Source organism: Topomyia yanbarensis, chromosome 1 (assembly GCF_030247195.1).
Source record: "Topomyia yanbarensis strain Yona2022 chromosome 1, ASM3024719v1, whole genome shotgun sequence".
Taxonomy (NCBI): Eukaryota; Metazoa; Arthropoda; class Insecta; order Diptera; family Culicidae; genus Topomyia; species Topomyia yanbarensis.
Window position 1 is genome coordinate 30016015 of NC_080670.1, and position 27324 is coordinate 30043338.

A 27324-nucleotide genomic window follows, 5' to 3' on the forward strand; every position below is an offset into this window, starting at 1 on the left:
TCTACCCTCTTTGATTGTCGAATTGTACTTCAATGATATCTGAGACTGATATTATTCGGAATAAAAAACGAAAAAATGTAGTTACGCACATGCAATTGCAAGCTTTACACATAGGACCACGAAAGGTTGTTACAAAAGCTGATTAACTGAGTCGAGTCGAATCAGCTTGCTGGAATTCCATAAAGGTGTAAATGTTATTAATATGGAGACAGTGATGTGGGACGGGAGTAGTCAATATTAACACAACAAATCGATTTAATTTCTGGAACTGAATTTAATTCAAATTTACATTCAGTTCACTTTCTCGGCCCTGTCTCCACAATATCGTAATTTATGACATTTTATTTGATGATCGAAAATATCTTTTTAAAACATGGCTCGAAGTTTCTCTATCCCAAATTTGACTCGAACTTATTTGTAAAATAACTTACACTAAACCCTAATTTGCATCGATCTTATCATAATTTGCCTTAAATTTACAAGAAATGCGTTTCACACTTGAAAAAATTTTACTAGTAGCTGTTGTAAAATTCCCCCAAATATGTTACAAATTAGTATAGACACTGTTTTAAAGACAACTTAAATTTGTTAGAATTTGTTTCTTAAAATCTGTCCTGATTTAGTCAGCAATCTGTTTGAAACTATTTGTACTAAATTTGAATTAAATTTGTGATAAATTAACCTGCCAGAGTGCTTCAAGCTTCACTTAAGAGAACGTTTCAGTTTCTCCTTGCGTTGTTGGTACGCGAGACATACTGGAAGCTCATGTAGATTCTTCCCCCAGTATGATCACTTTTCAGCATTCCCTCTGCAAGCATCATCCCTCGGATTTCTTACGCCCTTGCCACCCCGCACCTTACTGCAACAACGGGTAGCTGTGGGGACAAATTTCTTGTATTTAGTGCCATTTATGACCCGGAGGTACACATCGAATAGGACGGGGTTTAATAAAGCAGATCCGGAGAAAGTCACCCGGTACGAGCCCGACTCAACATTGGTTATTATTCCGTCGTGTGTGTGTGTGTGTGAGAGAGAGAGTGGTCCTGAATGCAATATCTTGCAATCCAAAGTATTTACTGGCTGGAGCAGAGGGTCTTCGAAACAGGAAACCACTTGCTTCAGCAGATCTACGCATGTCGAATCGATGAATGCACCATTTACCTCAACTTTGTTGGCGGGTAGGTAGACATGATACTTATTCGCACGGAACCTGTCACAAGCGATGTCATTGGCCTGCATAAAATTTGAAACTGCCACGCTGACCTTATCGGAGCGGACGGTCACGACTGAATATCGTTTTATCGTCAGGTCTTTCGAAATCTCCCCACAGTAGGAGCGCAGCTGAGTAGTCAGCAAATTTAGAAACTGATATCTCAGTAAGGTGAGATTTGTTGGCTAACTTTAGGTGAAAGATTTTCCGATTCTCAGTTATCAAATGCCACTTTTACTGAGATCTCAGCAAAGAAAATGTTTACTGAGATCTCAGCTGATGAGATTTCGGCAAGAGATGCGAAACAAGCTTAGGTTCGGCAGAAAAAAAATAATTGTGTAGGTTTTTATCCCATCCTGCAGTTACGGCTCCATGAAGATAGTTCTGGGGGTCCGGATCCCCGCCCCATCGAAATTATCAACTTGTTGAGTAATTTTAAATTAATTTCAATTTTAAAATAGTTTAATAACTCAAAACCATTTCAAACCAAATTAAACCTGCAACACTGATTTTCATTAAATGAAGTTTTGAAGACTTTTGGGGAAAAACAGAACAAAATGGTCACAGTTTATAGACAACAGTTGCGCAAAAAGTGAAGGCAAAAAAAGTCTACCTATCAAGCACAATTGGAATCCATCTCTGATACCCCTGTAGCAAAGCTGGATTCTAATTTTGCTCGATAGGTAATCTTTTTTTTGGCTTCATTCTCTGCACGCTCTTTGCGTACCTCTATACTAGCGCCTTTGGCAAAATCCCCCCAGAGGAAGAATTCGAACCTGCAACCCTTGGGACTCCGACGCAATGCACAAACCCTTATGCTATCCCTAGGATATGATGACAACCCAGAACGAACACATGATTATCACATTGGTGACAATGATCGTACCCTGCCACTAAAGTGAGGTTTTCCCCCGTAGGATACCACCAAAAATCCTTAATAAGGTATTGGCACCTCCGTCAAAAACAGCGATACCGCTCCCGCCTTACCTCTGTTAACTGGACAAGGGACCAGAATTTGAGTATTTATGCTACTCACCGAAGTACGATAGACAATGAGCTAACATTAGACACCAGACGATAGTAAAAACCCGGCCCTTGGTATCTAACGGGAAAATTAAATAGATCAAATGTGTTGGGTGGCAGCTGCGATTGTGTGAGATCTCGCGCTTTAGAGGCAGGGTGTGATCACTGTCGCAAATGCGATAATCATGTGTTTTTTGTGTCTGGAACGTCGTCATACCTCAGTGTAGCATAAGGGTTTGTGCATAGAGTCGGAATCCCAAGGGTTGCAGGTTCGAATCCTATTTCTGGGGGGATTTTTTTTTCACATGATTACTTTCGCTTAACTTACCATTTCGATCTGTTTTTCCCTGTTCCCCAATACCACCAAAAAATCTCAATTAGGATATCGTCAAAAACAAAATCAGCACTTACGTCAAAAACCAAAAAAAAAAGAATTATTTGAGGTTTTGAAGTACCATGAAGACCTGATTTTTTCAGCCCCGGATTTTGGCGACCCCCGATTTTATCAGCTTTTTGACCCGATTTTGTCAGCTTCATATGAAAATTGGTAGTTGGTAGCTAATGGGCTCTAGCAGACGAAGCAAATTGAATTCGAGTAAATCCTAGTTTTCTTATCTTAGAGATTCGAAATATACAAAAAAAATCAATTTTTTTTAAATTTTGCCTTGTCAGACCCCCTTAAGGGAAATTTGAACTAAGTAATCATCTGGGGACAAAAACAGAATATTTTAAGAGTTTCAATAAAAAAAACTTTACTGACTGGAACAGGCCAACCACGTGCTTCAGTAGATCCACGCATGTCACCTCGCAGACTACGCCATTTATCTCAACTTTATGGGCGGGTATGTAGACATGATACTCCTCCGCCCGGGTTTTAAATTCCAGCGATGACATTGGCCTGCTTAAGATTGGAAACTACAACGCTGAACTTAACTGGACGGACCGTTGAAATTTCGGTCACGGTCGACTTTCGTTTCGTCAGGTCTTTTGAAGTCTTTAGTAAGCTTAGCATATATCTCAAGCAAAAACCAGTTAAAGATCACCGACAGTTCGACCGAGCTTAATAGGTCGGATTTCAAACGGGGTAAAAGAAGACATCCAAAAATAAACTGCGGAAACAAATTCTCAGACGATATTTCGAAAGCGACAAAGAAAACCAATTTTTCCGCACCTTAAGGGGGTCCTCTTAAATAATTATGACAAATAGTACTTAAGGTTTAATAATTTATTTTGAAGCAGTAAAATGACTTAGACATGTGCGCTATTCTGCAAAATGTTTGTTAAGGTTTCATCTATAAAATAAAAATTTTCGAGCGTAAGGTGTCAAAAATAGCGGCTTTCTCGGAACAATATTTTTCGAATCTGCGGGCATTCTCGTTTTCGAACCATTCATCCAATCAACTTCGGGTTTTGCCCGCCTAAAAGAAGACAACATTCTCGGGCGCTGTAACCTACAAAACCGCAATATTTTGATCTTTAACGATTTTTTACGGCCGGCCAAAGTGGAAAAATCATGCGAAAAAACGATACCATATTTTCAAGTGACCGCCATTTTGTTTCTATACGAATTTTTTCATGCCATTTTTGACTCGAAAATTTGCTTTTTATGGATAAAACCTTAATAAACATTTTGCAGAATGGCGCACATGTCCAAACCAAAGTCTAAGTCGCTTCTCAAAAAAAAAATTATCGAGAATTTGGTACTTTTTGCACAATTATATAAGAGGACCCCCTTAATTCGTGTAAAGACATATATATAGAGCACCAACCGGACAAAAATTTTAATGTATAAGTTTACTACTGCTTTGTCTGTAATATCATCATTGAGGTGATTGACGACGGATGGAACATTTTCTCCGAAGACTTTGTGAAATCCGTTGACGCTAGGTGTTTAAAGGCGACGGACGGAGCATATATTCAGTAGACTTCACATCAAGACCAGTAAACTAAGGAGAATTTTTTTGGACCTCTGACTTGGTTGGTGGATTGTTTACGGTGTGTAATATTAGAGTTGAAATACCAGTCCAAATGCGGTCACGATCACAAGCCAGTAAAAAAGATACCTTTACGATTAGCTGCTGTTAACTTTTTACACATCCTTATTGCACTTTGCTACCAGTTTTGCCATTTGGTATCGATAGCATCCGGACTTAAATCGAGAAACGATAGGTGGCAACATTTTAGCTGTACCATCGCCTCCTAAAGCAAGAAAATGTTACTACTGACGACAAGTATTTTATAAAGGACTACCGTATCTACATTCTCGCCTACACAGTAGAGATCGACGACGTGATCATCGACTGCTTTAAAATGCTATTTAAAAGCCACCATAGTGCGTCTTTGGAAGTGAAACACTGATTTTGACATATTTTATGACATTCCAATTATTTTATTTTACGATTTCAGTGGAATTGGCGCCCCTGGCGGTGGCCAACCGTGCGGTGCGGGCCTGCACACTTAATTTTTTCTGCCGAATCTCAGCTTTTTTCGCATCTTTTGCCGAAATCTCAACAGTTGATATCTCAGCAAACAACTTTTTAGCTGAGATCTCAGTAAAAGTGACGTTTGATAGCTGAGTCTCGAAAAATATTTCACCGAAAATCAGCAAACAAATCCCACTTTACTGAAACATCAGTTTTTAAATTTACTGAGACATCAGTTTTTAAATTTGCTGACTACACAGCTGTTGAGAAATTGACGAGCCGAATTGAGTGTGTGGAAACAGGTAATCCGAATGAAATTTTCTCCAATTTTTGCATGATAAACATTTTCTTATTATTCGAGAGCTATCCTACTGGAGCTGAGGGGCTAGTCTCGGAAGGGGGATTAACTCACTACAATTGCAGACGAGACAGGAAACGTCACCCACTATCACAAACACTGCTTTAGGACAATTGCAGCGGGTCATGATTCTGAATGAGATACTTATTGTACGGTTCAGATTTGTGCGGGCGTAGACACGTGTATAGTCGCGAAGTGCTCGACTGTTTGTGCGCAAACGTGTTCGATCGCGTGGGCATTTGTGTGTCGCGTGTGTTAGCGTGTTTGTAACTTTGTGTGCATAAATTCGATTTTTAAGCGTGTAACCATTCGTATATTCGCGTGTATTCTTGAATGATCGCGCGCGGACCGTGAATCTGATACTCAAATTTTAGTGTATCGTTCAGATGATAGAAGAGAGTAAGTTTCCCCAGATCACTAGAGTTCCCGGTCGTGTCGCCATGGAACGTGTTGTCTAGTGAATATGAGCGTCATTTTTGATTGGTCCAACTGAAGGCATGGGTCTAGGCTGCTACTCCAGTAACCAATAAGCATTACAATGTAACCTAATATCTGCTTTAGATCCACATATAGGGCAGTCTTAAAGAGCCGTGAAGCCCTAAATACTGATATAATGCTAGTATTATGCCACAAAAGGCCAACTATAGTGCAATTACTGTGCAGAGATTGACAGATTTTTTGCAGTACTAATGCTATTATATAGCACCAGTGTACAAATGTCAAGTTTGAAAGCCTGATATTGGCACTACTAAAGCTATTAAAAAGCTTCAGATGGCTGTCATTGTCCGTCATGGTTTTAAAACAATTTCTTATGTTTCCTTTCTGTATGATGGGCAAAAAGGAAAAATTTTAAAATAAAATGTTCTGTTTGAAGCCGTAATTGACTCTCTTCTAATGCATTGCAATAAATATCCTTAATGGGTTTTCGTTCTCATATGATATGAATGTTTTACTAAAATTACCTTTAGTAAGTCTCGAACTGAGGTAGCTTGCCTCGTTTTTCACGGTATGTGAGCTGCATTTGCTGCCTGGACTATATTGCATATGTTCGATTGAAATGAAATATGCCCAATATAATCTGCTAGAAGAATTGCATAACGAATAAACCCACAGCATTACAATAGCATTACATCGGCTTTCTCTTTGCTCTATAATGGCACTGAATTCACATGTAAAACTTACACGCTTTAAAGATCCTTGAAGCATGTACGCGTTATATCAGCTTTATATACGCATATAGAGCAAGCGATAATGCTATATCTCGGCTATGAATTATTGATGCTAATATAGAGCTGTATTGCATTGTTAAGGCTGTAATGGAGTTTCAATGCAACATTAGTGCAAATTTATAGCCAATATAGTGCAATGGATTAATGCTTATGGTTGCTTGGGTAGGACCGAAGAGAGAAAAGCGGTGGGTTAATGCTTGAGACCGCGTTTGTAAATTTATAGTTGCAAAAACCGGTGTGTTTTAATATTGGCAAGATCGCGGACATACGTATGCAATTGCTTGTTCGCATTTGTGACTAGATTTGTGTTATCGCAAAGGCCACGAGCGCTTGTACGTTTTGAATGAGAGATTGTGAGTTTATAAGAGCGAATATGCAATTGATTGTGTTAGTGAATGTTAGTATGAATCTAATTTAAAATATAGTAATAAAAAGAAAAATAAATATGCAAAGCGATTAAGTGAAACCGTATGACTTGGCCGATACTATTTTTGGTATATATGAATGGTGGAAAAGCGAACTACTAGACGTTCAGAGCATGAAAAAAAAAACAAATCATGACAAGGACCATCAGCCCTCTAGTTCTCCTCGATGTACCACTATCGAGCCGTAATGCAATAACCATCTTAAAGCAATTGTCTGTCAGAGGTTCCTTAAAACCGATACACAAAATATGCTGGATGATGTCTGCAATACCATCGAACCCATCAACCTAAGGGAGGAAGCTTGGCGTGTTGCAGTATTCGGGCACAAAAATTTATCTTGATGACTCTATACAACTCCAAAACATATTTTGCATAACGGTACGACGTCAAATGTGTGGCCAAAACACCGACGAACCACAGTCTTGATAAAAGAGGTGGTTGACATTTTTAAGGCCATCTGCCCTGGTTAATAATCCCGATTGTGGCATGACTTCGTTTGCGGCAAGCAAGGAATTCCACGAAGATCCGTCCGAAAATCTTTAAAATCGTGACCGACCATCTTAGATTCCAATGAAACTTTACACGTTTCACCGTCATGCAAGACTAAATATTTTCCACAGGTAATAAGATTATTTTGACTCAAGAGCAACTTTTCAAAAGGGCGTAAACGTTTCTACATGTATGAATTTCAACATTTTTTTGTTCGATTGCTGTATTTTATACAGCAAAACTATCTGAGAACGAGGTACAGGGAATGAATACTTCTGTCTGAAAAAATATATACTGAAAAAAATGTTGTCATTTTTCAAAAAAACAAAAATTTATGATAAAAATTAAAATTGCGAAAAAACCCATTTTTTAATTTTTTTTATATTTTGTTACCAAAAACTTAAAGAGAAAAGAAACATTTTGAATGTAATTGCATGATGGAGAAAAAATCGGTAAAAAAGTTTTCCTAACAATAACTTCGTACATGTTTTTAAATTTCATACTAATAGACATACAAAATTGTAATTCTATTACAGAATATAATTCTAAGCACTATTTAAAATCAAAATGCATTTAACAAAAATCTTCCAAAATGCGATAGTTTTCGAGATATTTGAAATGTTGTTCCTTCAAAAACAATTAATTCGTGTAATTATGCTCTTTTCAAAAGTTATTCGCGTTACCCCATCAAAAAATGTCAAAAATTTAATGTTTATCGTTTTAAAGACGTAAAAGCAACTTTTTAGTGTATTTGGATCCTGGAGAAGCTTTCAGTAAAAAAGTTTTCCTAACAACAACTTTTGACATTTTTTTATAATTCTTACTATTTGCAGTCAAAAATACAATTTTCTTTTTGAATATGATTCTAAACGCCATTTTAAATCGAAATGCTGTTAACAAAAATTTTCTAAAATGTAGTAGTTCTCGAGATATTTTAACTTTTGTTTTAACAACACAAATATTTTGTTTTATTACGACCTTTTCATAAGTTAGTCGCGTTTCTCCATCAACAATAATAGGTTTTTCAAAAGGCCCGTAAACTTTCCTGCAACTTTCTCTTTGACATCAAGGCGATATTGTGAAACATTTTAAAGTTACATGAAAACAACCAACATATGATTCAGCTATATAGCTTAATCAACAGACCCTATGGTTGAAATATATTTTGGTTGTTTTCATGTAACTTTAAAATGTTTCACAATATCGCCTTGATGTCAAAGAGAAAGTTGCAGGAAAGTTTATGGGCCTTTTGAAAAACCTTTTATTGTTGATGGAGAAACGCGACTAACTTATGAAAAGGTCGTAATAAAACAAAATAATTGTGTTGTTAAAACAAAAGTTAAAATATCTCGAGAACTACTACATTTTAGAAAATTTTTGTTAAGAGCATTTCGATTTAAAATGGCGTTTAGAATCATATTCAAAAAGAAAATTGTATTTTTGACTGCAAATAGTAAGAATTATTAAAAAAAATGTCAAAAGTTGTTGTTAGGAAAACTTTTTTATTGAAAGCTTCTCCAGGATCCAAATACACTAAAAAGTTGCTTTTACGTCTTTAAAACGATAAACATTAAATTTTTGACATTTTTTGATGGGGTTACGCGAATAACTTTTAAAAACAGCATAATTACACGAATTAATTGTTTTTGAAGGAGCAAAATTTCAAATATCTCGAAAACTATCGCATTTTGGAAGATTTTTGTTAAATGCATTTTGATTTTAAATGGTGCTTAGAATTATATTCTGTAATAGAATTACAATTTTGTATGTCTATTAGTATGAAACTTAAAAACATGTACGAAGTTATTGTTAGGAAAACTTTTTTACCGATTTTTTCTCCATCATGCAAGCACATTCAAAATGTTTCTTTTCTCTTTAGGTTTTTGGTAACAAAATATAAAAAATTTAAAAAAATGGGTTCTTTCGCAATTTAAATTTTTATCATAAATTTTTGTTTTTTTGAAAAATGACAACATTTTTTTCAATGTATATTTTTTTCGGACAGAAGTATTCATTCCCTGTAACTTGTTCTCAGATAGTTTTGCTGTATAAAATACAGTAATCGAACAAAAAAAAATTGAAATTCATACACGTAGAAACGTTTACGCCCTTTTGAAAAATTACTCTTGTATCAAAATATTCCAATTGCCAGAGAATATCATGGAGATTCATATAGCGAACACACCTGCAAAGTTTCGTTCGAATCGACGATGGTCATATTTTGCGGTCGGCCGGTTTCTCATGGAATCCCTCAAGTGTAGATTGCTTGCCAAACCAAAAACTTCAGACTAATTTCGAATTATTGTTTGTTTACATTGTTCGGTGATGTCTGCAGTTAAATATCAGACACTCTCGAAACCGTGGCCTTCACTGTTCGCAGTCGTTTCTAAGTTTGCGATGGGATAACTTAAAATTTCCGCGATGCGCGAGTTGAATTTTTTACGTTTACTTGGCTATTTTTTTTTTGTTATGTTTATTATTAGAAAGAAGTCTCACCAAACTTACGACAGCACTCCAAAAAAGGTCTTTCGGTTTTTTTCGTGGATAGCAATGCCTTCATCCGCAGAATACATATTTTAGGGGAAGTTTTGGTCAGAATAAAAATCTTCAATCTTCGAAAAATCTCAATTCCAGTTTCTAATCAGTGTTGCCAGTTTGACAATCAAGCAAAACGTGGGCTAGCAACTACCTCACTAAATCACGCCCGAAAAATCTCCACGATGGAAGGTGATCCAGAAACTAGTTGCCTCATTAATACGCTGTCAAAATCCCAGATATCATCGTGGACGGGTGATCAGAGCTGTCAAAAATAACAAGAAAAGAACTTGCATTCCCAGAATCGCAAGCAAGCGCAAAATAGCATGAAACCAGTTCCAGAAGCTGAACTGCGATCATAATCATCATTATCTCGATTCCTTCTCGCGTTCCACAAGTTAGTTCTTCCCGGTCGGTGTTGTGGAGGAGGAGGAGGTCGGTCACAACTGGGGCAGCTGGTTTTTTTTATTATCCAGCCGACGTCGCCGCCTGCTTCGCTCCGCTCAAGGCCAAATAGTTGAAATAAAAAAAAAGACTGAAGATTTCTTACATTCGCCACAACAAACCCGTGTTCCGCCGTCGTCTTCATTTTTGTGCGTCGGCTTGATTTTGGTGCGGAAAGTGGAACAGACCCGGTTGACCAGGGGTCCGGAAACGTTTGCTTTTATTGCAACAATTAAAACTATGTTTACAGCAGCATAGTGTTTTGGGTTCAGAAATGCGATGGATTTTCGATGTACAGAGGGCTGTATAGTTGTGAAATGGATGCTGGGGGAGAAATAAATGAAACGGAATGTGACGCTATAAATTTCGCAACGAATTAGAACCGGATAGAGCGGGGACTGACCGGTAATAAAAAAAATTTCCGCTTGCCCCTACTCGGTAGAATTTTGAAGTTAGAAATTAATGGCAAAAAACATTTAGTCCTAAAAACAATAAAAAAATTAAATCAAACTTTCGGAAGTTTTGGTTCACATTTCGGACCCCCATCAACCCGCATTCCTAATGGGCTGTTTTTCGAATTTATTTTTCGTTTGCGACAGCGGAATGATAAATTAATCAGCTGCGTCAACTGTGAATCGACACTGCACCCCCCCCCCCCCCCTCCCTCACTCTGTTATCAGATCAAACTGATATCTTCCTTAGCCGTGCGCTATTCGCATGTCCGCCGGAAGACCGATTCGTCATTGTAGGCGCCTCGATGTAAAGTAAATAAAAACGAACAGAAATAGCAAAAATGACAATCGAATCAAAAAAAAAAATAGCTGGCAATGATGAATTACGTGTCCCTCGCTTCGCGGATACCACGGCTTGCATCTAGATAGGTACCTCTTAACCGTTGACACACAAATAGCGCGTTGTTCCAAAATCGAAGCAGACCGGCTGCTGTTTTTTTATATTATTTTCAATTCTTCCAAAGTGGCGCCAAAGCGGAAAAGTGCTAAAAGCAATTTTTCACTTAGGATTTCTGCTGAAAGGAAAGGAGGCTGCTATATTACAATTTATAGGCGTCCATTCGAACAAGGTAGGCTTTTAATTTTCTCGAAAATGAATTAGGCACGCCATTGGCCGTTCGTTTGTTTTGTTCCGACTCTTTCTACCCCGCTGTGTGTTGCAACTGCGCGTCATAAGCCAAAACGTTTCCCATCGCAACAGGTAGAAAGGTGGCGCGAGTGTATTGTAAACAACAACGAAAAAGTTCAAAGAAAAAAAAAATCAAAACGTTAGACCTAGCTGTCTAATGTATTCGGGAATGTGTTTGTGTTTGTAATTTGGATCTGTTTCACACGCCATCACACCGGGAAGAACGGAAGGGATGCGGGTCTGGGGTTCGGGGTGTATGTCACTGAGCTTGACACTATCGATTCGGGCGATCTCCTAACTCGGGTATACAGATTTTCGACAATAAGCTATAGTTGGAGATGCGGGCTGTCCGATTAGAACGGAGGGATTTTCGGGTTGTCAAAAATTATTATCTGCCTCCGTGGAAGTCGGGAATGAATTGGGAAGATGATGGTTTCTATTTTCAGTGGTAAGCCTCTTATTGGTTGGTCAGTTTATTTAGAGGGAATTGTTGAACTTGTGACTTATCGACTTATTGGATTATGATCTTGAATTTCGAGATCGGTTGATTGAGGTTCAGTGGTAGCTGTCTGATGAAATTAAAGGCCATCGATTCTACAGTGACAATAGAAAAAAATGACACACGACGACCCACTTTTGAGTCGATTACTAGTCCTACCAAGAGTGTCCACCCTTGTTGTACTGGATCCTAATATGTGTACCCATTAAGACCTAGACGTATACCGATATGAAGTAGCCGACCGTCAAGATATTCTCTCCTTCACAGTCACCCCTATGTGAGACACTTGCCTGGGATCTCTGCACCAAATCCACTCGACGCAACTAGTCCCCGGTGTAAGAGCTAGCCTACCCCGACAACAACAAAAGTTCCTCCGATTTCGAGTCGTTTGTCTGCCATCCTTGACGCAATTTACGCGAGTAGTTCCCAACGGAGGAATTTCTTCCGCTACCGAACCACGGCTTCTATAGTCGAGTCGGGTAGTCCACGGTGGCGGAGCTCTACCCCGACGAGGGGTTGCCCGGCGGTGGAATATCCCCAAGATCGTTTTCCCTCTATTCCATTCGATCACTCGATTCATCCTTCCGCTACACTTTCACTATCGAGCCGACATAATTGGCGCAATGGCTCCTTTTAAGGCGTCTGTAGACGACGTTATCTGGGCTGTTGTCTGTCCTACCGATGGCAAGCACTGCGCTTCGCGTTGAATAGAACCATGAGTAGTCACAAACAACGTGCTGCAGTGTCTTTTCAAAGTCGTCGCACTCAAGCCAGAGAGAGGACTCCACATGTCAGAATCTGGATAGGTAATTCCTAGCCTGACAGAAATTGCGTCAGGTGGAAGTTGATTTCTCCATGGTTCCTGTTCAACCAAGTGCACACGTTCGGGATCAATCGCCGTGTCCACCTTCCATTCACCGCGTTCTCGCATTCCACCTGTCACTTTCTTAGGGCGTCAATCCGGGTTCTTCATCAATTTCCTCAGGTACCTGTATTTGTATAGCACTCCTGATCCTTCTACAGTTGCAATACATATGGGATCATTCCGGTATTGGCGCAAACCTGTTTCTTTTATTGTCTTTATTGTTTGGAACCAGGCTGCACTACCGTACTTGCTTGGAGGTTCCGCTTGCAACTGCTTATCGCCGAATTGTTCGACATGACCAAAGCGACGATGGTTCTTGTACCCTTCCCAGATCCATACTCGACGTGACTATTAAAATTCAGTCGGTAGTCGATTATCACGCTCAATTCCTCTACCTTACGTTTCGGTGGTATATTCTCCGATCGTGATTGTTGTGTTGTCTTTGGATCGCCAATCATACGACCTGTTTTACGGTAGGCTGCGCAGGTTTTTTGCTTTCGCATACAGTCTTCCACATTATCTATCGACTACGTCGCAAGTACCTTTACCTCTTCTAATGATTCCACGACTACTGCTTGGAGCACATCATCTGCGACGCCGACAATCTCCGCGTCCCTGGGATGGTCAGTTTCACTACTCCATCGTACATCGCGCCCAAATAGCATTTCAAGTTTTATAGCACACTACAAGTGCTGTTGGGGCAAAGCGAATGAAAGTCCTTTAAGCAATACACCTTGTATTTTTGTGGTGAAATGTTGCTAAAAGCTATGTATTTTTATTAGTTCGGAAATATAATGTTGCATAAAGAATAACTTACATTAAAGCTAACCTCACTTTCTTAAATGCCCCCAAAGCATTCAGCATATAGGGATGGGTACAGATTAGATAGAGTTCAAAATATCTATTTACTTCAAATACGAATCCAAATAATTTAATTCCAAATTAAATAAACTCCTCACGTGTTGCTAACGTCGATATGCCTGCTTTTTGTCTTATCACTGTTCTTCTCACCAGGAATCTGACATGTGATGGGTGATCGATCTGCTACCTGGTACATGTTCGAGGGGATCGACGATGTTGTTGCATTACTCTCAGTGACATCCCCCGGGCCGTAACACTGGTCTAGGGTCTCAGGTCCAGTTTTACCAAGTTCTTGTGCCAGATCAAGTTTGGCCAGCTTTGCAATCGGTCGACGTAGTACACCGGATGAGGTTTTCACGACAGCTCTCCGCGATCTTCCGTCTGATCCCATTACCAGTTCTAGGACTCGTCCTCTGATCCATCCGTTGCGCCGGGAATCTTCCACAATCATGACAAGGTCACCTACTGCAACAGGCGCGACGTCTGTGAACCATTTAGTACGGCGTGTAAGGGTGGGCAGGTACTCTCGAACCCACCTTCTCCAAAACTGATCCACCATGACACGACCCAGATTCCAGTTTTTGCGAGGAGATACCTGTGACTCCTCCAACGACTTGGATGGTTGCGTGACTCCGCTGGAGTTCATGAGCAGAAAATGATTTGGAGTTATGGCTTCTTGGTGCGGCGACTCAATTGGAATAAACGTCAAAGGCCGAGAATTTACTATACTTTCCGCCTCCAGTAATAAGGTGGCGAATGTCTCCTCGTCTGGGTTTCGGCACGTATACATTGATTCCAAAGCCGTCTTCACAGACCTCACGAGTCGTTCCCACGAACCACCCATATGTGGGGCTGATGGTGGGTTAAAGTTCCATCGAGTATTAGCATTAGTGAATACATCTGCCAGATCCTGGTTGATGACGCTTAGCTCACGACGAAGGTCGCTATTCGCGCCCACAAAATTCGTCCCATTGTCACTGTAAATCTCGATGGGAGATCCTCGTCTGGCAACGAAACGTCTAATCGCCATTTTGCAGGATTCGGTGGATAGGGAATGCACCACCTCCAAGTGCACTGCCCGTATCGTCAGGCATGTGAACAATGCCACCCACCTCTTGACTATACATCTACCTACACGTATGGGTAGCGGTCCAAAATAGTCCAGGCCCACGTAGGAGAACGGCCGGACAAACGCCATCATCCTTGCCGCAGGAAGCGGTGCCATACGAGGCACGGCAGGGAGCGCCTTTTTAATTCGACAAACGGCACAGGACTTTGCAATTTGTTGAACGAGCGACCTAAGATGAGATATATAAAAACGTTGTTTTATCTCGTTGACGACCGTCTCGCTATTTCCGTGTAGGTATCGACAGTGGTACCATTCGGCGAGAAGTCTTGTAGCACGATGTTTCTTGGGCATGATGATAGGGAACCTGGTGTCATATGGAACAAAAAGTGCACCTGCAATACGGCTGTCCATTCGCACAACGCCTACGGTATCCTTGAAAGCAGACAGCCCACGCAGCTTACTATTTCCTTCAGCCTTCGTCTTTTGTTGTTGACCCACGGTGGATAGACCTGGTACATCCTCTGGATACTCTTCTTCTTGGACCCATCTCCATATGGTTGACTCGGCCGTCGACAACTCTTTCTGAGTCAGATGTCCTAGCACTAACGATGTTTTTCTCGCCTTCCGTTGAATATTTTGAGTGTAACGGTACAGATACGCCACTGTCCTCAATAGTCGGTTCCATTTTGAAAAGCGCTCCCAAGAAACTATTTGCTGACGTTTATCTTCTCTATGTACGAAACACGCTCGAAGCTCTTCGTTAGTCTCCAAAACTACTTTTCGGTTCGTTGGCCACTGATCTTCCGGGAGGTACAAAAAATTTGGCCCCCTGAACCAACGACTGTCGGAAGAAAAACATGGACCTTTTCCCCATTTGGTTGCATCGTCTGCCACATTATCCTTAGACGGAATCCAACGCCAATCTTCAGGATTGGTCGTGGTCAAAATTTCGCCAACTCTGCAAGTAACAAACTGTCGATATTTCTTGTGATCGGGATTGATCCATGCCAACACCGTTTGAGAATTGCTCCAGAAAACACATTTTCTTAGGGGGAGAGTGTGTGTGCTTCGAATCGTCTTTTGAAGACGAGCACCAAGTAATGCTGCCTGCAGTTCTAGCTTCGGGATGGAAAGTGTTTTTAGAGGAGCAACTTTTGACTTCGCCCCCACCAATGCTACGTGTACTTCACCCTTTACTTCGGCTCGCAAGTACGCCACACAGGCATATGCTTCCTCGCTGGCATCCACAAAGATATGCAGTTGAAGAGAAGTTATCTGTCGCTCAGGAATAGTAGGAAAATAACATCGATTTATCCGTACCTGAGTCAGTTCTCTAAATTTGCTGGTCCATCTTAACCACCTGTCATGTTGCTGTCTTGGAATCAGTTCATCCCACTCTGTCTTCGCTCGCCAAATTTCCTGGATAAGTGTTTTACCGTGGATCAGAAACTGCGAAAGAAGTCCTAAAGGATCGAACAACGACATCACTGCTCGCAGCACTTGCCGCTTGGTGGGGTGCGTTGTCTCCGTAGCCATTGTCGTACAATAAGTGAAAACATCAGATTTAGGATGCCACAGCATTCCCAGAACTCGTTCGGTGGATCCGTTTCCGTCCAGATCAAGACTTTTCGGATTAGTTGCCTTGGCTTCCCCAATCCGACGAAGAAAATTTGAAGAATTCGAGATCCAGTTCCTTATGTGGAACCCAGCTCCGGAATGTACGTATTTAACATCCAGTGCTAGCTGAACTGCTTTGTCCTCGTCATCCAAACTGTCCAGATAGTCGTCGACGTAATGTCTCTTAGTAATGGCAACTACGGCTTCTGGATACGTTCCGGCATGCTCAGCTGCATTGCGGTCCTTAACATAGTGAGCCGAACACGGCGAACAAGTAGAACCGAACGTTGCTACGTTCATTAGGTACACTTCAGGAGTCTGATCAGACCTATCCCTCCAAATCAGTCTTTGGGCGTGACGATCCTAGTTTCGAATTAATATCTGATGGAACATCTCTTTGATGTCTGCGCAGATGGCCACCCTTCGCTCCCGAAAACCAAACAGAACCGTCGATAATGAACTCATCAAATCAGGTCCCTTTAGCAGCATCGCATTCAATGAAACGCCTTCTACTTTTGCCGCCGCGTCGCAAAATATTCTTATTTTCTCTGGCTTTTTGGGATTTAATACCACTCCCAAAGGCAAATACCACGTCCGTCGGGGGTCCGCCTCTTTCAATTCTTCAGCAGTGGCTTTTCGTATGTATCCCTTTTCTGAATACTCGCGCATCTGCCTTTTAACACTAGCGCCGATTGTAGGATCTTTTTCCATTCGTCTTTCTAAGCACTGCATGCGTCGAATCGCCATTGGGAGGCTGTCAGGAAACTCGAACGTGTCATATTTCCATAAAAGGCCGGTCTCGAAGCGGTTACCAATACGTTTGGTAGTTGCACGAAGAATTCGGCCCGCTCGCCGATTGTCGTCAGTATCAGGACATTCTGCTAGAGCAACACCCATGTTGTCAATCGAAAAATACTCTTTTACCAGATCGTGAAGTGCGCCATCATCATTACACTGACAAATATGGAAGCTATATGTTGAGCTGGTTTGCTCATTATTCTCGGCACCATATATCGTCCATCCTAAACGGGTCTTGGCTGCAATAGGGTCTGTCTGACTTCCTTCCCTAATTTTCAACATCACGCTCAGATGGGAATTGTCATTCCCAATGAGTATCTGCGGTACAGCGTCCACATAGTCCTCGACGGGTAAGCCCTGCAAGTGCGGGTATCGCTCGGCTAGCTGATTGTATTTAATCGACTGACGCGGAAGGTTCAGACTGCTCACGGTCCGTACATTGGAAAGCAGATATTTTTGCTCGACCTTGCTGCCGGTTATTTCCAATGAAACACGCTGCGAATATTTTTCCGACCTCGTCATGTTTGCTGTCCATTGTAGGCAAAGTGGGTCTCGTTCCCCGTCTAATCCCAACTGCTTCGCGATTACATCATCCACCAAAGTCATCGAGGATCCGTCATCCAGAAAGGCGAAGGTTTCAACCGAGCGATTATTCCCATACAGGGTGACTGGCACAATCCGGAATAAGGTCGAGATTTTAGAATGGTGATGATTGGTGACGGCTTCCGACGTCACAGCTTTCTGGCTAGCACAATGCTTACTTGAATATGTATGTAGGAGGGAATGGTGTTTCAGTTGGCAGCCACCAATGTCGCATAACTTTTTTATTTTACACGGGCGTCTACCATGGGCCCCCAAGCAGATCCGACACAAGCTATTTTCCTTAACTGCTTTCCAGCGGCTCTCCAAGGCCATCTTGGCAAAACGAGGACAATTCTTTACCCTGTGATCGACCTGCTTGCAGACAAAGCATTCCGGGGGTGTAGCTCGGCTTTGCTCGGTGTCCAGGTATCGTTCATCAACAGCAGCATTCGAAACCACGTCCGAGACATGCGCGCCACAAAAACTTTTCTCTTTACCTCTTTCCTGTTTTCCCACTCGCTGTTGCTTTGTGTCAATGTGAAGTGTTACTTGAGAAGCTGCTGAAACCAATGTTGTCATGTACTGAGAAAATGTTTGCAGATTTACCGCATCATAACGCTGTTTGTGTAGTGCCCAGTCAAGTTTCAGATTTCCCGGTAGTTTTTCGACTAACTCAAACAGCAAGGTAGGGTTATTCAGATGAGCCATCTGTCCGCCAGCCTCCAGGTGATCGCAAAGAGTTTGCACTGTCATTCCGAATCCTATTAATGTTTCGAGTTTATCAGACCTCGGTACTGAGACCTCGCGCACTTTTTGCAGTAATGTGTGTATTAATAGCTCCGGTCGTCCATACAGCGTCTGCAGTGTAGCGATAACGTGAGGTACGGATGCGGGCAGCAAAAGCCGGCTGCGCACCGAGTCCAAAGCGGAACCCTTTAAGCAACGTTGCAACCTGATCAAATTTTCTGCATCTGTATACCCGCAGGCTTGACTGCTTGTATGGTACGAGCTTATAAAGAGGGGCCAATCTTCGGGGTTCCCGGTGAAGATCGGCAGTTCTCGTGGCATTACCTGCCTGGCTGCCAGTTGTTGTGGTGTTGGTCCCAATCCATACGGCGGGATAGAGAGTACACAGCTTGACTCCTGTGAGGGCGACTCAGGCATATGTTGTCCTATTGGTACTGTAGGTGGATGTGGCATAGGAGTTGTACCCTCGGGATTTCGATCAAGGTGTCTATGAAGCATCCCATATACTCCCGCGCGAGAATCATATTCCCGACCGAGTGTCGATCTCAGATTGGCTGGCTGCCTGATTATCCCAGTTGATTGATTATTAAGTTGAGGTTCAGGGTGAACTGGCGGTATGCTTGGCGCAAAAGGAGTAATGTTACTAATTGTTGCACGCCGGTCAATCTTCATAGCGGGATTAGGACAGTTAACGCCACCAAGGCTAGGCACTTCATTTCTTGGTTGATCTTGCCAATTTGTCGCTGTGACTGATCCCGTGAGTTTCGCAGTTACCGGTTTTTGCATCGTCGAACTAGCGATCCCTTGCTGTAGTGGTATCTGGTGTCGCCATTGGTTCACCTTGCTGAACATACTTTGATGAGAACATATGCTTGACCTATCATCATCGGCCTCTTCCAATTCCGCTTCCATTATACGAAATCTCTCATCGTGAAATTCCTGGTCAAGCTGCAGTTGCTTCATTTCGAATTCTGCCTTCTTCTGCGACTTTTGCTGTTCGTGACTGCGATCCTGTTCTCGACGTTCTAGCTCTAATTGTCTATCCAACAGAGCTTTCTGTGCCTCGAGTTTCTGAAGATGCAGTCGAGCTTTTGCCTTAACGCTGTGAGTGGTAGATAATCTTGAAGAACTGCCAGCTTGGGAGTTCTTGCCACTTCCCGCGGCATTTGGGTTTGGCGAATCTACATCAGTATTCTCGGTATCTTCTATAACGGGTGGTAATGCCGGAGGAAGGGTTGAACACTTAGGGCAAACGAAATCCCTTTCACTGACACTGTCACCGACCCCCACACACGCATAATGCCACCACATCTGACAACGATCGCACTGGACCATTTCATCATTGTCCGCCGAGTTGCATGCAGGGCAGTTTGTTGTCGGGGCCTTCCGACCATGCTTGGATGGCATCCTTTAATCTTTTAGATTAAAGGATGCCATCCAAGCATGGTCGGCTCTCAGTGACAAGTGCATTCTAAGTTTTAAGAACGGCTTCAAGAGTGCCATATAACCTCAATTGTTACCAGGGCGTTCAACAGTGTCGGACCTAGGATAGAATCCCGAGTACCGCCAGCTGTAATTGTCATTCTTGTCTCTGCCTTGTGTCGTAGATTAGTGTTCGGTTCTGAAAGTAGCTCTTGAACACCCTGCCGAGGAACTCGGGGTAGCAGTTAGTACTGATGAAAACATTCTTCGCATATAAGGTGACCTCCGCGCAATAGTGATTTCCACGTCGGTCTTGCAGTGTTGCTTAGGCAGCTTCCACTATTCCATTCGGATGGCATCCACTGTAGACCTGCAACTTACCGTGTACTTGGTAAGCCTGTCCAGGATTACTTCAGTCACTGAGAACTGACATACAAGTAAAGTTTTAAACTTGCGTAAGAAATAAAACTGTCGCTTTGAAATGACAACAGCATGTAGGAACTTGCCACTGGCCGGCGCCTTCGATCGGCCAGCAATCGCTATACGGCACTTGTTTGCAAACTTGGATACAATGGTGACTCACGCATGCAAACCTGTATGCGATGGTGATTATCAACGTATTTTCTTTTCAATGTTTACACAGGTTTTTCGAGAAACTTTGTTCTAGCTTATATGTCTGTTCTCTGTGCTTTAATGGACCGTATTCAACAGACATACAGACCTCTATGCAGAATAATTTCCAGGAACTCTTGCCGGCTTTGGCAGCAACATCAGCTTCTGTTACCTCCAGTTATCAGAACGAACATATCCAGCTTGTCCTGTATCGCTGTTTCCAGAACCAGGTTTGGGATTCAGTTGGGTCCTGAGACCTTCTTCACTTTCATGGCTTTTGCCCTCTCAAACAGCTCTTCGTTCGGGCTACTTCTTCATAATCATTCTTCTCGCTATATAATGGACAGAACGTTGGTTCATGCTGCAAGGAACGCCCTTGATCATCATCTTCTACGGGCACCTTTCAGGTGATACAGCTGGGTCTGTCATCTTCGCTATGGTTACTCTGTAGACCTAGCACGAAGGGTTCGCGTTGGTTTCGTGGCAAAGTTGCTCAAGGTAGGTTTTTTGTCAATAATTCACTTTTTTTTTGTTTTTGAAGTGAGTGCCAATACCTTATTTAAGACTTTTGGTTGGTATCCAACGGGAAAACAGGTCTAAATGGTGCGCTAAACGAAAGTAATTATGTGAAAACAATCACCCCAGAACCAAGATTCGAATCTGCAACCCTTGAGTCTCACACTTCCCGGCACTTCAAAAAAAAAAAAAAAAGAATATTTAATTCGAACGGCGAGTTTGATCCCGTCTAGTGGGGAAATTAAACAGATCACATGTGTTGGGTGACAGCTGAGCTGTTGTGAGTGATCTCTCTGTAGAGCCAGGTTATCACTGTCATCAATGCGATAATCATGTGTTCTTCCAGGGACGTCATCATAGTCCAGGGATACCAAAAGGGTCTACGCATTGGGCTGGAGTCTCAAGGTTTGCAGATTGGAATCCTGCCATTGGGGGGATTGTTTTCACATAATTACTTTCATTTAACTCACTATTCCGATCTGTTTTCCTCGTAGGGTACCACCAAAAAGCCTTAAATTAGGTTGTTTGCATTGTTTGCTTCGCTGAGAGTGGTTCTTGCAGCAATGCACCTCAACTTTTGTTTCTGTCTTTCGGTGGCATTATGAGCTCTCCGACTTCATCTTCAGGCTCAAAAACAACTTCCATGTAGATCGGCAGTCGTCGTATTCCACCAGTATGTCTGGTCCTGGGGTTTTCTTCACTTTCGTGGCTTTCGCCATTTTAATCAGCTCTTCGTTGGTTATTTGAACTTTTTCTTCCTTACAATCCTCCTTACTGTACGGTTGCAGCGGCCAGAACATTGATTCATGCTGCGGGAAAACTCTTCGACGATGACCTTAATCTTTTCTGGATACTTTTCATATGATATAGCCATTTATCTTCGCCATGGCAACTCTGTAGTCGTCTCCCCATGCATTCACGTTGGATTTGTGACATGTTTCTAGAAAGCATGATTTCTAGTTTAGCTTCAATACTTTGATGAGAACAATTTAAAATCTAACTCCTAAAAATTAAAAAAAAAACGATTATTCGATAAAATGATCCCACTATAACAAGCTTCTAAGATCAATCAAAGGATTCAAAGATCTGGGCATTTGAGTGTTCAAAATCCAAAGTTGAATAGATTAAAAATTCGAAGATACGGAGATTGAAACATTCTTCAAAGCCTTTGAGTCTACTTCTAAACTTCAAAGATACCAGGGACAAATGACCACAGAGTTGAAGTCCTCTCAAATGAAATTATCCTATCCTATCAAAGATACAAAAATGAAAAATGGTGAAAAATTACGTAGATTCGAAGATTCCAATATAAAGATCCGAAAATTCAAAGATAGAATGATTCAAAGGAACTTCCTTGTGTTTTAATTACAATCAAAGTTCCATTAAGTCGAATGAAATGATGAAGTTTGAAGAAGATCCAATAATACCAAGCTTAAAAGCTTAGCTTATCTTAGGTAGACTGCCCGTAATTTCACTTCCGGATTGACCGAATGAGTGAAAATGCACAATGAACCAAAAAATGGTACCTGGGAGGAGCGAATCATTCGCACTGTGCATGTTTCACTGATCCAACATTTTCATGAAATGATCAATCACAACGCCAGTCGCGTCCAATGCTGTTCCACACTCGCTGTTAATTGAGACCGAGACTACCTCTGCATCTCTACGAGAAAGAAATTGTGTTAGTAGGAAAGGAAAAAGACAGAAGAAATTATCCAGGGTAGTAAACAAACTCGGTTTTATTTGTGAAGGGAATATGAAATAATTTTGAGCGGCCCAACATGAATATATCAAGTACCGAAAACTTTACATTGTATGACGGATACATTAACAATTCCATGAGTGCGTCGTATGTTCCCCTTTCCTGTCATACGACCCACAAATCTTCCGTAATGCAGTTCCTGCCCGAGACAAAACTGAGTCCAACCCCAACCGCAGCCAAAATGTATGAACTGATCGTGGTTGAGGCCAGAACTTGACGGATCGGTAAGGGATAGGAGTTCTGTAGCAGAGGGGCAGTTCTGAAGAGTATCAAGCTGAACTAGTTGACAACGGTTCTCTTAGCAAGAAAACCGGAAAGGATCACGCCAGCTGTCTAAGAGCGAACCGCGTTGTATACCTTCATTTCGATCGCAGCCATTCATGTAGAGCGAATTCCAAAACGCCGAGCAATACTCCAGAGATGACCAAACTGAGGAACGGGCCAAACGTTTCAAGCAGTATGTATCGTATGGTCGAATCTAATACCACTTAAAGATCCCTCACGGAATTGAATTAGATTGAAGTAAATTGTTTCCTTTTTCCTAGAGAAAGTTGCTGCTGAACATTTTGCGAGATTCGGAAGCATTCGATTATCGCTACACCTAATGCTGAAGATATTGTTGAATTGTTGCTGCAGGAACTGTGTGTCTTCCAAACTCCAAACACAGTTGAAGATTTTGAGGTCATCTGCGTATAACAACCGTGGTGCACTCGATCTATAGTTCACATCGTTGAAGTAAAGGTAAAAGATAAAAGGTCCAAGATGACTTCCTTGCGGGATGCCAGATGTGGCTGCAAATATTTCGGAGCATTCGTTTCCTTTGTTAACACTCAGCCTACGGCCGATGAGATACGACCGAAGCCAACGAAGGAGTGAACCGTGGAATCCCAGTTTGACTAATTTGGTAGATCGGTGAAAAACATCCTCGAACCCTTCAGGGACGAAAGAAGCGAACGACAATAGATTCGTCATAGTCGATTGGCTGGGTATGGATCCAGGTTGATCTTCTAAGATATATTGCTTACAGTGACAAACACCGGTTCCGTCACAACTAACTCGAATTGAAATGTCCAAAGCTTCGAAGCTCAAAAAATCTGATAAGTCATAAAATCAAAAGTGAAAACATGGGAAGATCCTAATATTCAAAGATACAATGATTCCGAAATAACAAACTTCAAATATCAATCAAAGGATTCAAAAATCTGTATATTGGAAGGTTCAATGATTCAAAAATTCGAAGACTCGAAGAAAAATAATAATCGTCAGAGGTTTTAAGTCCAAAGCTTCAAAATCTAAAACTTCGAAGACCCAACAATCCAAAGAACAATAATACCAAATAACATCCTTTGAACATCCAAAAAGTCCATGGAGGAGATTCAAAGATTTAAAGATGAAAATACCAAACGTAAATTCCTAAACTTTAAAGATACAAAGGATCCAAGGGGAAAATACACAGATTCGAAGATCTCAATACACTAATAAAATCGTTAGATCGGTACATTCAAAGATAAAATAATCCAAAACTTGTATTTTAATTACGCTCAAAATCCATTAAATCGAATGATCGGGCGATTCCAAGACTCAACGATGTAGAGATCCAATTTTTTTTTCACGATGACCATGCGTTTCGTAAAACCGCACAACACGCTCGCGGAGTGCTTGCTGCTTGGACGCAATCTTCGATTGAAATGACAGCACCCGAGCAAAAAAAACATTCCACCCATTTCTAGGGAGTCCAGAGAGCAATTCTCTTGGAGAGAAAAAAAATTCACGCTATTACAGAAAGGTATTGAAATCATTTTCATTTTCTATTGAACACTTGTTAGCCAAGTATCAAACGATGCAAAAACTTAAGAATCGGAAGATTCCAAAATCGAAAAATCTCGAAGACAAAGTTTTCGAAAAATGGCAAACTTCGCCCTTCATCCATACAAAATCAGAAGACTCCTAACATGCAAATATACCAAGCCTCAAAGGTACAAAAGGGAAAAGATTCAACAATGATTCAAAGATACGAATATACAAAGATGAAAATATTCAGTGATTCGAAGGTACGGAGACCGAAAGATCTAAAAATTCAAAATCAAGGCCAAATATCAGGAACAAAATTAAAAATTCCAGCATGCAAAACTTCGATCTCTACTACTCTAACTTCAAAGATTCGAACATCAAGACACTCAATGATCCGAAAGATTCAAAGATACAGCGATCTTATATCCGAGAAATCCAAGGATTTGTGGATTCAGAAATCTAAAAATGCAAAATTACAAACCTTCAAAGATACAAAAATGAGAAGATTCAACGACTAGAAGACCGCAGATCTAAAGATTCAAGGTCCAAATTATCAGAGCCTAAAATCTAAAAATCGAAAAGGTACGAACCTTCAACGATATACTGACACGGGTGACCAATTTCATTCCTGGGATTTTTCATGCCAAAACTCGATGCTAGATTATTTACCATTACTATGCGAATTCTTAAAAGTAATTAGACGTGCATGTTACCTGTTCGTCATGATATCGTTATGTATCTCAGAACTACGCATGGTCCTCTTTGACTTAATGTACGTCAAATTATACAAGAATGTATAAGATTCAAAAACAAATCTAAGATCTGGAGATTATGAGATGCGAAGATCTAACGATACCAAAAGCAACCGCTACAAAGACGCGCAGATTCAGGTATTAAAAAAAATCAACAATGCGCAAATTCAAAAATCCGGCGATTCAAAAAACGTTTACTAACTTATATTTCTAGAACATGAACAATGATTTCAAATAAATTGATAGTGGCTTATGGAACTATTTCGCCTAAGAAGACATTAATAATAAAATCTAGAAAATCTAACAGATTAAATCTTGTCAATTGAGTAAGGATATGATATTCCAGAACTTCCCGTGTGCATTCATCACTAGGACTGCATTCCAAAATAACAAACATTCGTTGTCGATAACAAACCACTGTCCATACAAACATTCTTGATGAAGAAAACACTCAGCAGGCCTTGCGAAAACTAAAACCTGCGATGACCCGCACTGTTTACCAAGCACAATCAATCAAGTTTTCAGATTTCTTTCACAGATAAACAGACTCCTGCTAACAGCGCTTGCATCATTTACATGACAACGATTCATACACGCGGGAAAATATTTACTCAAAAAAAAAAAACATTACCTTTTTCAGTGTACTGGACAGACTGAAGGACTGCGAGTTGACTCGTATCATATTGAGCTGCAGTTTTGCTTCAAACACAATAAAACAAAAACTTCACTCTTCAAATCGGCAGCAAAATTACAGCACAACAGCTTTCTTCTTATTCTTATAGATTGCTGTTTCAACAACCCGAACAAACACCGATTCCGTTGTGTGTGTGTGTGTGTTCGTATGAATGGATTATTGATATTCACTTCTGGCAAAGCCCCCGAATGCCTTCTCTGTTGACAAACATCGATCAACGAACGGACAATAGCACTGACATCACCACCAGCAATAAATACACCTGCACCACCTCAATCGCAATCGGATACGCGATGAATTCTTCTTCCTTTCGGAATTTCGGCCAATAGGGACTAGGTGTCAGCAAATCACAAGCTTGTTTTATTCCGTTGCTTTTCCACGATTTAATAACAATAACGGGTGACTGCAAACAGACGAATTAACTGTCAATTGTTTACACGGGCGGTGGTTTCCAAAACGGTCGGATTTGGGTTATGACTGGCGTCAACAATGGTTTCGCGAAATAAGATGCTAATTTGTACGAAAAGTTCAATACAAAGCTCCGAACCGTTTTTCGAACCCGACCCGGGTTATCATTCCACAATCAGCGCAATTAGCATTCCGTCGTTATCAATGAAAACACATTTCCGTAGTCACATCTGAAGAAGTGACTTCCGCTGTAAACACAATACACACACAAGCCAACTAACGGGTATTGGCGCTAATCTCGGCACTTAATCCGCACCAGAGAGAAAGCAGATCCGGAAAGGAGGAGGGCAGCAGTAATAAAAGCACCAATCCAACACTTTTTCTGGGCTACCCCGAGGCTGAGTTTCAGTACTATCTCAACCTCAACCTCAGCTCCCTTGGCTCACGTATGTACCTACGGGGTATGTAAGGCGGATTGCGTTAATCCTCCGTTTCACACTTTATCCATTTTCGCGCGCCCAAACACCACCTCTCGGTCAGTGCCAGTGCCAGGGTCTGCCTGCGGAATAACGGAACTTCCGCGGCTAGTTAGCGGTCGTCGTTCTGGTTGCACCTGAAAAAGTCGGGCCTCCACAGTACAGCGCAATCGATGATGACGCGGATAGCAGGATCAGGTTTTCTCGGGTCGAGATGCCGCGATCAAAGGGAGATCCTGGAGTCGCACACGGGACGGACGGGGAGGGCTGTCCCGGAAGCTAGACTGGGTCGAAAGGTTAAAACTACTGCTCAGCAGGAACTGAATCAAAAAGAAACTAATTAACATGCGCGGTACCCGAACGGTTTCTCACTAGACGTGTGTATGTACGATCACTTCGAAGGTTCATATGCGACTAAAAACCTGCGGGTCCTGGTTCTCTCACTCTCGCGTCGATCGATTCTCTCGCTCTCATCAGCAGCAGCGGCAACAGCAGCACCATTCGCCAGCATTAATAACATGCTGCTGTTGTAGCTCGCCATCGAAGAAGGCGAGGAGCGGCGACGAAAAAAAAAACA

General features: G+C 41.5%; 1 protein-coding gene across 11 annotated transcripts in view; it reads right to left on the reverse strand.

The window, feature by feature from the left end:
• Positions 1–27324, reverse strand: part of LOC131677221 (tensin-1) — a 659813-nt gene that overhangs the window by 263698 nt on the left and 368791 nt on the right. The window contains exons 1-2 of one of the 11 annotated variants that reach the window (XM_058956934.1): positions 26885–27162; positions 25801–26266 (exon numbers count right to left, since the gene is read on the reverse strand). The exons of 7 other annotated variants lie outside the window; for them this stretch is intronic. In XM_058956934.1, the coding sequence (XP_058812917.1) occupies positions 25801–25851 (51 nt within the window). In that variant the 5' untranslated portion in view covers positions 25852–26266; positions 26885–27162. Of the gene's footprint in view, positions 1–25800; positions 27163–27324 lie in introns of those variants that run through there. 3 more of the 11 variants (XM_058956933.1, XM_058956936.1, XM_058956932.1) reach the window with 3 other exon arrangements.